We start from the raw sequence: 13030 nt of genomic DNA, 5'->3' as shown, positions 1-13030 counted from the left end.
CCAGACTGTAGCGCCTAGAACCGCTCGGCCACTCCGGCCGGCCCGCCGTGTAAAGAAGGTAGAGAAGAGGGCGAATTTTCATACTGAAAAGGTGTTTAAGATTTTCTGCTGCCCTTCGTTATGAATGAGAAGAAAAGAAGAAGAAGAAGCTGCTTAGTCACAGCTCAGCGTCTCGCTGTATCATTTGATTGAAGAGACTTCAGTTGAGTAAGTAACTCCTCACAGATATAACTAGCACCTACTTGCGGCCTTTCAGCCAAAGCAATTGCAGCGTATTGTTTGCCTGTGAACACTACTGGTAATGCTAATTAGGGCTGCGAGACAGAGTAGAAAATATTAAATGATATACGGCATCGTCACTGCTGCTATCTAAGCTTTATTTTCAAAGGAGCATGAGTCATGACTGCCACCTCTTTGTTTTTAAAAATCCTACAGAACATACCCTAACTGATGGACTGATATCCCTTCAAGAGAACAGGTTAGGATACACGTGCTTATACTTGCTGTTCCGAACATAAATCGTGATACGTCTTAATGTTCTTAGTTCATTTCAATGAATATTTTTTACTGCACATAGTATAAACCTTAAGCAACATTGATATAAATTATCATGGTTCTAGGTTGTCGAATTCAAAATATAAAAAGTAATTAGTTAATAAATGTTAATGTTTTGAAGTATAAAAATAGGACCCCTTTTAGATAAAATTTTCTCGAAAGGTATAAATGCTATTTTTATGAAACTTTACGTGTGGTTTGTAAGGTACATTCTTGAGAAGTGTGGGAAGAATTTTGTCTTTAGCACAAATAGTTCATCTATCATAATATTTTTTGTTTTGTAAGGAAATCATCTGAAAAAAAGTTTCTCTCCGAAACCACACCACCATACAATACCTAAAGTATGAACTTAAGATATGTCAAGGGTGGGGAAAATATATTGCGAATTCTGTGAAATAGTTGTGCCAAACCTCAGTGTTGTATCTCTTATAGGTTCTGAGAAAATGGTTCCTAAATAATCCGAAATGCAAGTTTTAGCAATACTCATTTAAAGAAATATTCTTATACTTTTCGTTATCTCTGCACAGTCCAGCACCATAATCACTTTATTTCACTCTGTGAGGCTGTGATTGGCTTCTCTGAAGTCTTTTCTGCACTCGTGCCTGGTTTGAAGAAGCCTCTGCAGCTCGATCTGCTTAGAAATCTCGCTGTTCATAAAACTGGCGAAGAGCACCGGTAGTTTTCATTACTGACTTCGTTCCAAGTTCATAGAAAACTTTTGCCCCGCTTATGGTACAACTATTGAAGCATAAAGTTGCACCATGCACTCTAGTCTGCATACCTTTCAGTTCATTTCAGTTCAACAAAAACAGTATTTGTCGACGTTCCTATATACAGTTGTTGAAGCTTTAGTTCTTTTTTCTGGGTTCTATTGTGAAAAAGTTTATCAGCAAGTTCTTATCACTCATTTTTACCTTTCAGTTCAACAAAAACAGTATTTGTCGACGTTCCTATATACAGTTGTTGAAGCTTTAGTTCTTTTTTCTGGGTTCTATTGTGAAAAAGTTTATCAGCAAGTTTTTATCACTCATTTCCTTGTAACATAGGTTTTATTGTATGCATGACAACATAAGGCAGTGAGTGATTACGCTTGTACACTTTACCAGCAGCCCCTTGGAAACCAGACTTTTAGGGCATAGCGTACGTTGAGATTTTTGCTTCTGTTCAAGCTTTATGCAACAAGGAAGCCCATACTGTAACTGTCATGGTTTCTAGACCATTTGTATTACTTCTAATGACATTACCATAATATATTTGCAAAAGATCTATTTGTTGTCTCTTAAGTCGGCCAGCCCCACCGAGTCCCCTGGTAACACTCAAATTTTGCCCACAAAATTAGTTGTGACTTCCGTTTTCGTATTCTTGTTCTCATCCTTGTGCGGCCGAAATATCAGTGGAGGAAATTTTATTTGCGCGGCTGCATGCCAGAAGTTTAACGGACTAAAAATTACATTCTTCAGCGCACCAAAAATATTTGATCAGTACTTGATTTTTTAATACTTTCTTAAACTGCGTTGTTGAGAAATGTAAGATTAAAGCGAAGTCGTACAAAGTGCGCCTGCATTGGTATTTAAATACGGCGCGTTCGTAGTTTCCCCCTCCTCTCGCTCTGACAGCGTGGGGTGGGGTGGGGGAAACTTGCCAGGCAGGCTAAGCGCTAATATGACACTCATGCCAGGGCACGGTCTGTCCGCTAAATTCTTGGCCACCCCTGCCTGAACTGTCTTGATGGTTTTGCTGGACACATACTGCTGACCAGTATTACGTGGGCGTTTCATTTTATTTTTTCCATTCTTCAGTATTTCTCTTTCTTTTTCGTGAAGATTTCGGTTTCTGGGGCGAATCTTCAGCTACTCTATTTATTTCAAGCTGTAATATGAGCAGAAAAATGGTCTCAGAACTCGCGTGAGATACAGCCCATCAGCTACGCGAAAAATTCCATACCGCTGAAATGGCATTCATGAGAAAAATATTTTTATAAATCTGTTGTCATTAAAACCATACTATTAAAGTATTCAGTAGTCATTGAAATATGCCCATAAAGTCCAACGGCGATGAAATGTGTGAACAAGGTTAAGAGAAACCAAGTCACAAACCACTAAACAATAGTTATCAGAAATAAACACTTTTATACACTTACCGAAACATTATCTGAGAAAGGAGATTACGCTTAAAAGAACTCAGTAAGTCAACAGGAATATGCATTTTCTTTTATTAGTCGTGTATAATAAGTAAGGCCTTCTCGTGAGCCATTTTTACACAAGGACTTTCTCGCCTCACACTATTTGTGGCAAGCGAGTCAGCTGTAGCGTCCATGACGTATTCTTCTACCGTTTGTCTACATATCTACGTATATACTCCGCAAGCCACTGCACAGTGTATGCGGAGGGTTCCGTTTGCGTTTACACCCCAGTGTGTGTTCCGAGTTTGCACCTGAACGGCGAAAGAGAAGTTACAAGCGACCATTCTTCTTACTAAAAGTCGGACCATAGTGCTTCGATTACAGAATTAGCTATGATAATAGAGTTCATTAATCTCTAAAAAGGCCACATATACATGTGCTTCCTGAAGAGTGGCACCAGCCTTTTCAGTACTTGGAAGGGCATCAGTCTGGATAGTTAAATGATCAGCCAACGTGGCCTTGCTGTGCATGTACTGCGAACGACTGAAAGCAGGAGGAACCTACAGCCGTTATTGATGATGAAGGTTTCTCGGGTAATCAGCCGAGTCAAGGCGTCGTTCTGCGGCAAGGTTTCGACAGGTTTCCTACTCGTCATCTTCAGCTGATAACCCGAAAAAACTTCATCACCGAGATTCGCCGAGTAAACCTGCAGTCCTATTTACAGGCGTTATTTTTCCCAGGACATGCAGCTTTTCTTTATGGTTTCCTGTTAGGAAAAATATTCCGGTGGTCAAACAGCCCACAGACGAGATCTCCGGACGGAGACTACTCAGTAAGATATCGTCATCAGGTAAAACAAAACCGGCATTCTATGAGTCGGAGCGCAAAAAGTTAGGCCTCTTGCTGAGGTGATGATGATGATGAGGTCCCATACTCCGAGTAGCATAGGGAACGATGCGGGAGACACGAACCGACAGTGGGCAAGGTCGTAGCGGAGGTGGTTTGCCATTGCCATCCTCCGACCGTAATGGGGATGAATGATGATGATAAAGAGAACACAGCAACACCCAGTCATCTCGAGGCAGGGAAAATCCCTGACCCCGCCGGGATTCGAACCCGGGACGCCGTGTGCAGGAAGCGAGAAAGCTACCGCAAGACTACGAGCTGCAGACTTACTGGGGTAGGAAGGTTAAAAAATTTAAAAAGGGAAATGATGTAGTGGGAATTAGTCAAGTGTGGTGACAGGGAGAAAAGGACTTATGGTCAGATGAGTACAGAATTATAAATACAACTTCAGATACGCATAATGCAAGAATAGGTCTAATAATGAATAAGAAAATAGGAATGCAGGTGAACTATTATGAACAGCATAATGAAAATAATGTGGTAGCCAAGACAGACTTGATTACAACAACCACCACAGTATCACAATCTTATAAGTCAACTAGCTCCAGAGGTTGAAATAATGTATGATGAGATTAAAAAACTAATTCAGATAGTTAAATGAGAGGAAAACTGTGATGGAAGGAAGGAAGTTGATACTAGGAAAAGGAAGAGAAGGGAAAATAGTAGTAGAAAATGGAGTCGGGAAACGAATGAAAGAGGAACACAGCTGGTAGAATTTTGCACAGAGCATAATTCAATTTTCCGTTTGCGTGGACATTTAATCATTGCTAGCACTTGGTTTATGAATCATACAAATAGGTTTTGTGTGTAGCACAGATCTGGAGACAATGGAAGGTTTGAGATTGATCAGGCACAGATTTCCAAACGAGACTGTAAACTGTAAGACACTACCAAGAGCAAGTGTGCACTGTGACCACAATGTATTCATTATGATATGTAGATAAAAACTGAAGAAACTGCAGAAAGGTAAGAAATGAAATGAAATTGGACCTGGATAAACTGAAGAAACTAGAGATTTTTTAGAGTTTCAGAGAGAGCCTTAGGCAATGTTGGACTGAAATTTGGAACAGTAATGCAATAGAAAATTAATGGGTGGCGTTGAGAGATGATAGTGTAGGTAGGCGGTAGAGAATCACTTCGCCAGAACGAATTTGCATGGTAGAAGAAATTGGGAACGGTAATGCAATAGAAAATGAATGGGTAGCGTTCAGAGATGAATAGTGTAGGTAGGCGGCAGAGAATCACTTTGGAAGAACGAATTTGCCTGGTAGAAGAAACTGGGAACAGTAATACAATAGAAAATGAATGGGTAGCGTTGAGAGATGAATAGTGTAGGTAGGCGGCAGAGAATCACTTCGGAAGAACGAATTTGCCTGGTAGAAGTCCTTGGATAACTCAGGAGATAGGTAATTTAACCGACGAAAGGAGAAAATATATAAATACAACTAATGAAGTAAGCTAAAGAGAATAAAGACGGGTATGCAAATTTAATGTAATCTTATTGTAAGAATTAGTTATTTATGCATTTTCGATGAGAAGCGATATCATTTTTTTCTTTTATATGTGCTTTCACTTTTTTCTTCTTTGTCTCTGCGGTTGGCGAAGTATTCACGCGGACTGCAATGCGTGACAAAAGTTCGCCGTCCTAACAATTAACAATTGATATTTAGTTTTTTCCATAAGCAACTAAAATATTGGAGATACCTAGCAGCTTTGAGAGATGAAGTAGGGTGGGCTGTAGAGGATCACAAAGACAGAAAGAAAAAGGCTAGTATAAAATATTGGGTAACACAGGAGACGAATTTCATTGACGAAAGCAATGAAGCAGACAAAAGGCAATACAGGCGTCTAAAAATGTGATTGACGGAAATTACCAAATAACTAAGCAGGAATGGGTAAAGGACAAATACAAGGCTGTAGAAGCATCTATAGCTGGTGGAAACGAAGACAGGTGCTGGTAATCATAGGAGAATTAAAGAGACACTTGGAGAAAGAGAAGCAACTGTATATCAAGAGACCAGGTGGCAAGCCACTTCTAAGCAAAGATGGAAAGGTGAAAGGTGGAAGGAATACATAAGGGATCTGTGTAAGGGGAACAAAACTGCGGATAATGTTACAGAAAGAAAAAAAGCTAGGTGAAGAAGAGGTGGGAGATACTTATTATACTACGAGAAGACTTTGACAGACCACTGAAAGACCTAACCGTAAGTGGAGACAAGGCCCCTAGAGTTGTATTCGCTTAGAATTAGTGAGATCCTTGGGAAAACTAGTAATACCAAAATTATTCCACGAAGTATGCAAGATTCAAGAGACGGGCGAAATATCCTCATACTTAAGGAAGAACGTAATAATTCCTCTTCCAAAGAAAGCAAGCACCGACAGGTGTGAATATTTGTGATATTTCAGTGCCTGTGTTGTTAAGAAGAACGATGCATTGTTCCTTTGGACATGCATACACGTCCAAAAACACAGCCGGCCGGTGTGGACGAGCGGTTCTATGCGCTTCCGTCTGGAACCACGCGACCGCTACGGTCGCAGGTTCGAATCCTGCCTCGGGCATGGATGTGTGTGATGTCCTTGGGTTAGTTAGGTTTAAGTAGTTCTAAGTTCTAGGGGACTGATGACCTCAGATTTTAAGTCCCATAATTCTCCAAACATTTGAACCATTTTGAACCCGAAACATAGGCAGTGCGTTAACTACAGCCGTTATGAAGTACACGAAATGTATTCGCATTTGCGAATACGAACAACTAACAACTGCATAAGGAAGTAATGACAATGAAAATTTGTGCCGGACCGGTACACGAGCCCGGATTTCCCGCGTTACGCGAGCGGTCACATTAACTTCTTTGGCTATCCGTGCACGACTCACGGCCAGATATAAGCTTCCCTATGCAGTCGTTCCTGCGTCACAACCTGTACTAGTACGCGCATTATGCAACTCCTGTACATGGGAGGACGTTTTAATTGAAAGTCACTGCTGATAGCGGCGGATAAATACGATATTGCAGTGCCTGTGTTAAGAAGATGATGCATGCTAGGAGGATGGATAATTTTCCGTGGGTAATGAGCTACTGCAGGCGATGTCATTAGAAGACCAGTCTCGCAGCGGGCAGGTAATGTCATGATACGTAAGTGTGTAACACATTTGCGCCTGCTAATAATAAAACTGCTAAAAAACTCGAAAACTATCATGTTGGTGAAAAGAACGAGTAACTAGCAGACGCAGATTTTTTTCATTTCGATTTTTTTAAAACTCAGTGGATACAAAAAGTCCTAGATGATTTACTAGGAGGAATAAGTAAGGGAAGAATATTGGAAACTCTCACCAGGAGAAGGGCAGCTCATTGGGGCAGCTGCTAAGAATTCAGGAATACCTAACAGTGAATTAAAAGAAATAATATAGGTGAAAAATTGTTGAGGAGAGATTACATTAGCTGAAACGGGAATGTTGAGGACACACACGGATGGAAAGATTACCGCAACATAGGGAGAAATAATGGACATAATAGTTTAAAGACTGACTGGAGGCAAGGGGGAGGAGACTTTTGCTAATGGAAAATATCGCACTGTTTTCTCTTTCTATCTACCTCTCTATCTAACTACCAATTAAAGATGTTTAAACTATTAGATAAAAATTCTTCCAATCCATATGTGGCATACAGCAAACCAGTGCTTAACAGTATTGGTTAAAAACAATCTTGGTTGCAATTTTAGTTTTTTTTTTTCAGCTACGCGTTTCGCCTTATTGAGGCATCTTGAGGTTATGTTAATTTAGTATTTCTTAGAAGGATCCTTTAGTTTTAACGAAGGCGATGTTAGCCTGATATATTCGACGATGCCCTTTGGCTGCACTGACTAAAGGATCCTTCTAAGAAATACCAAATTAAGATAACCTGAAGATGCCTAAATAAGGCGAAACGCGTAGTTGAAAAATAAAAAACTAAAATTGCAACCAAGACTGTTTTTAACCAATACTGCTAGATAACGTTGTTTGATAGCGATGCGAGAGAGACATAACAAGAGTCGGGTGAAATTTGTTCTGTCGACAGGTTTGGTGGATGCGCTATCTGAACAGCTGAAGGGCACCGGAGTGAGTTTGACCTGCGCCTATCAGTACCACTTCTCCAACAGCAGACTGCCTCTCTCGTAAGTACACATTTCACAGTGGCATTTGTTTGTACAACTAGAGATAATGAAGAAGGAAAAATATTCCATCAACATGCTCCATAGCAAGAAAAGTAGCTTACAAATGAGTTACTCTAGGCGCTACCAGTTCTTGTACTCCAAACAGCACAGATATAAAACAATCTGTTTACCAAGTGAATGGATGGAGAACTGCTGTAGACCATTTATCTTAACAGTAAAGTTATTTTATAACGTACTATCAATAGCGGTTTGTGTGGGTGGATGACATCAGCACCGTTGATCTATTGGTTAATTAGTATTAATACTGCTTTACTGATAAGATGGTAATAAGCTAGTAATGTGTCACCATACGCTCAGTCCATAGGAAACAGCAAATAGGGTGGGCATCTCGCTCTACCGTCTGGAGACAGAAAGAACTCCTTTTAGGAATTTCACTCTCTCATCTTCTACTTACCTTTTCTTTCGGACATGTCTACTACACAGTCCACGATAATCTTTCAGTTTCTAATTTTAGTCTGGCTCAAAAACTTCGATCCTCTGTCACCCTCTGATAAATATATCGTGATGCCTTAGTGAATGTCGCTCTAAAAATCTAACCTGTCCCTTCTTGTAGTTGAAGTAGTAGCTGAAGATCCAAAGTGTGCTGATATTAATCGAAAATCATACTGTTCCGCCTATCACTTGCTACGAAAACATTTATTATTGCTGTCAGTTTATATTGTTATTAATCATATGAGGCACCTGGGACATATACACTGACAAGCCGAAACATTATGACCACTGCCTCCTGTAAGACTGAAACCTGCTTGGTGGTTTTGCGGGAACTTGACACGGTAATGAGAGTATGTAAGCGGGGCTGAGACGAATGGCGAATCATTCTAGCGATTATACGAACCGCAATTAGAGAAAACCTCTGACATGTAATTTTGACTCGGGGAATATTCTTATAGCCTGGGATCTGAGGTCGAGGATTTGAGAAATGGTGAAAATGATCCGATAGTCGTGTACTATTGTAGTAAGCATCTACGCAAAGTGGTTGAAGGACGTTGAAACCCTGAGTAGGCGACAAGGTGTTGTACGTCTAAGCCTCATAACAGATCCGCTCTCTAAAGTAGGATAGCGTGGGAGATCTGACAACAGAGTACAATGCTGGTGCAGGCGCAAGTGTTTCAGAGCACACCGTCCAGCTCACACTACTGAACATAGATTCTACAGCAAATGAACCATAAGTCATGTCACGTTGACCCAACGACATCGTCAGTTACGATCGAGATTGTTGCTTGATTTGGCGGATGGTGCAAACACCGAGATCATCGGTCCCATCGGATTAGGGAAGGAAGTCGGCCGTGTCCTTTCAAGGGAACCATCCCAGTATTTGAAGAGATGGAAAAGAGCCACCGTGGTACAACAACCGAGTTAGAAAACTGCTGCGGAATCAAAGGGAACTTCACAGCAAACATAGACATAGCCAAAGCCTTGCAGACAAACAAAAATTACGAGGAGCGAAATGTGTGAGGAGGGCTATGCGACAGGCGTTCAATGAATTCGAAAGTAAAGTTCTATGTACTGACTTGGCAGAAAATCCTAAGAAATTTTGGTATTATGTCAAAGCGGTAGGCGGATCAAAACAAAATGTCCAGACACTCTGTGACCAAAATGGTACTGAAACAGAGGATGACAGACTAAAGGCCGAGATACTAAATGTCTTATTCCAAAGCTGTTTCACAGAGGAAGATTGCACTGTAGTTCCTTCTCTACATTGTCGCACAGATGACAAAATGGTAGACATCGAAATAGATGACAGAGGGATAGACAAACAATTAAAATCGCTCAAAAGAGGAAAGGCCGCTGGACCTGATGGGATACCAGTTCGATTTTACACAGAGTACGCGAAGGAACTTGGCCCCCTTCTTGCAGCGGTGTACCGTAGGTCTCTAGAAGAGCGTAGCATTCCATAGGATTGGAAAAGGGCACAGGTCATCCCCGTTTTCAAGAAGGGACGCCGAAAAGATGTGCAGACCTATATCTCAAACGTTGATCAGTTGTAGAATTTTGGAACACGTATTATGTTCGAGTATAATGACTTTTCTGGAGACTAGAAATCTACTCTGTAGGAATCAGCATGGGTTTCGAAAAAGACGATCGTGTGAAACCCAGCTCGCGCTATTCGTCCACGAGACGCAGTGGGCCATAGACACGGGTTCCCAGGTAGATGTCGTGTTTCTTGACTTCCGCAAGGCGTTCGATACAGTTCCCCGCAGTCGTTTAATGAACAAAGTAAGAGCATATGGACTATCAGACCAATTGTGTGATTGGATTGAAGAGTTCCTAGATAACAGAACGCAGCATGTCATTCTCAATGGAGAGAAGTCTTCTGAAGTAAGAGTGATTTCAGGTGTGCCGCAGGGGAGTGTCGTAGGATCGTTGCTATTCACAATATACATAAATGACCTTGTGAATAACATCGGAAGTTCACTGAGGCTTTTTGCTGATGATGCTGTAGTATATCGAGAGGTTGTAACAATGGAAAATTGTACTGAAATGCAGGAGGATGTGCAACGACTTGACGCATGGTGCAGGGAATGGCAATTGAATCTTAATGTAGACAAGTGTATTGTGCTGCGAATACATAGAAAGAAAGATCCTTTATCATTTAGCTACAGTGTAGCAGGTCAGCAACTGAAAGCAGTTAACTCCATAAATCATCTGGGAGTAGGCATTAGGAGTGATTTAAAATGGAATGATCATATAAAGTTGATCGTCGGTAAAGCAGATGCCAGACTGAGATTCATTGGAAGAATTCTAAGGAAATGCAACCCGAAAACAAAGGAAGTAGGTTACAGTACACTTGTTCGCCCACTGCTTGAATATTATTCACCAGTGTGGGATCCGTACCAGATAGGGTTGATAGAAGAGATAGAGAAGATCCAACGGAGAGCAGCGCGCTTCGTTACAGGATCATTTAGTAATCGCGAAAGCGTTACGAAAATGATAGATAAACTCCAGTGGAAGACTCTGCAGGAGAGACGCTCAGTAGCTTGGTACGGGCTTTTGTTGAAGTTTCGAGAACATACCTTCACCGAGGAGTCAAGCAGTATATTGCTCCTTCCTACGTATATGTCGCGAAGAGACCACGAGTATAAAATCAGAGAGATTAGAGCCCACACAGAGGCATACCGACAATTTTTCTTTCCACGAACAATACGAGACTGGAATAGAAGGGGGAACCGATAGAGGTACTCAAAGTACCCTCCGCCACACATCGTCAGGTGGCTTGCGGAGTATGGATGTAGATGTAGCTGTAAAGCAGTTTAGGGAAATCACGGACAACCTAAATCGGGGTGGCCGGACGGGGGTTTGAACCGTCGTACTCCCGAATGCGAGTCCAGTGCGCTAATCACTACGCCACCTCGCCAGTCATCGAGATTGCACCATGGATCAGTGGAAACATGGTGCGCTGTTGCATGAATCGCGTTTCTTGTTACACCATGCCGATGGGCGCATTTGGATACAGTGTCATCCAGCCGAATGGCTCCCCGAAAAATGCACTACGTCACGGCGGAGGCCGGTGACGGTCGTTTTATGCTATGGAGAGATTCATCCAGATTTCCGTGGGACCTGTGGTAGTAAACTAAGGCACCGTGACAGATGTGGGCTACGTGAACGTTACTGCAGGCCATCTGCATGTTTTCATGCTTGATGTCTTCCCCAAGTGCGAAGACATCTTCCAGCAGGATAACTGTTCGTGTCGGAAGAGCAGAATCGTGTTACAGGGTTTTGAGAAACATGATGACGAACTCGCTTTGATGTTTTGACCACCAAATGGGCCTGATCTGAACCCAATGGAACACTTTCGGAGCGCTATCGTGCACCCACAAATCATCTGCCGCCATTTACGGGGATTGCGTGACTTGTGCGTACACATCTGGTGCCATACACCTCCGGAAATCTGCCCAAGACTTGCCGAATCCTTTGCACGCAGAATCGCTGCTGCAGGGCGTTCCAAAGGGGACAAATACGCTGCTAAGCAGATGGTCATAATGTTTTGATTCATAAGTGTAAACGAGCAAATTTTTGCAAAAACATGAACTGAACAGCAGAAATCTATTCATAGAATTTAAATATCGTTCAGAAGATCCAGTGTGTCAATAATACAACAGTTCTACACATCCAGTTTCTGGATACTTTAACTATTCCAACACTTTACGGATATTGTGCTAACTAAACAACGGCAGCCTTACACTGCAAATTGTTAACTGTAATATATAACAAATAATAAAACAGGGAGTTTGAGGGGCTTGTGGCACAAATAAAGCGGTTGAGACACGTGCTGTAATTCCTACAGACACTATGCTGGAGAAACTATTGAAAATTATGAACCACAGGAACTGTGCTTCTGTAATCACCGAGAAGCTCCTTTTTCTCGTACAGCCGATCTAACGTGTTCGAGTACGGAGGGGACACAGGTGTTTTTTTTTTATAATGTGCCTTTATTTTCTGTATCCTCTACAGTAGTCGAAAAACATCGTGTGTAGCATAAGGGAGAGGGGGAGTGCTGGTTATGGTAATTACAAATGAAAATATAAGCAAATTAAGTGAAACAAATAAATTAACGATGTATGAAAATATACTGATAGATGGCAGATGCTTAAATGGCTGACGACGACCGCATTGCATAACTAGCAAATACAAATATAGATATAAAAGAATAAGAATAGTTGTTGTTGTTGTGGTCTTCAGTCCTGAGACTGGTTTGATGCAGCTCTCCATGCTACTCTATCCTGTGCAAGCTTCTTCATCTCCCAATACCTACTGCAACCTACATCCTTCTGAATCTGCTTAGTGTATTGATCTCTTGGTCTCCCTCTACGATTTTTACCCTCCACGCTGCCCTCCAATGCTAAATTTGTGATCCCTTGATGCCTCAAAACATGTCCTACCAACCGATCCCTTCTTCTAGTCAAGTTGTGCCACAAACTTCTCTTCTCCCCAATCCTTTTCAATACCTCCTCATTAATTACGTGATCTACCCACCTTATCTTCAGGATTCTTCTGTAGCACCACATTTCGAAAGCTTCTATTCTCTTCTTGTCCAAACTGGTTATCGTCCATGTTTCACTTCCATACATGGCTATACTTTCAGAAACGACTTCCTGACACTTAAATCTATACTCGATGTTAACAAATTTCTCTTCTTCAGAAACGCTTTCCTTGCCACTGCCAGTCTACATTTTATATCCTCTCTACTTCGACCATCATCAGTTATTTTACTCCCTAAATAGCAAAACTCCTTTACTA

General features: G+C 41.5%; 1 protein-coding gene across 1 annotated transcript in view; it reads left to right on the top strand.

Moving 5' to 3' along the window:
• LOC124777211 (ketoacyl reductase HetN-like) overlaps positions 1 to 13030 on the top strand; it is a 346039-nt gene that overhangs the window by 312615 nt on the left and 20394 nt on the right. The window contains exon 6 of the mRNA XM_047252530.1: positions 7636 to 7732. Coding sequence (XP_047108486.1) covers positions 7636 to 7732 — 97 coding nt within the window. The remainder of the gene's footprint in view (positions 1 to 7635; positions 7733 to 13030) is intronic.

Source organism: Schistocerca piceifrons, chromosome 1 (assembly GCF_021461385.2).
Source record: "Schistocerca piceifrons isolate TAMUIC-IGC-003096 chromosome 1, iqSchPice1.1, whole genome shotgun sequence".
Taxonomy (NCBI): Eukaryota; Metazoa; Arthropoda; class Insecta; order Orthoptera; family Acrididae; genus Schistocerca; species Schistocerca piceifrons.
This window is presented reverse-complemented; position numbering and strand designations above follow the sequence as displayed.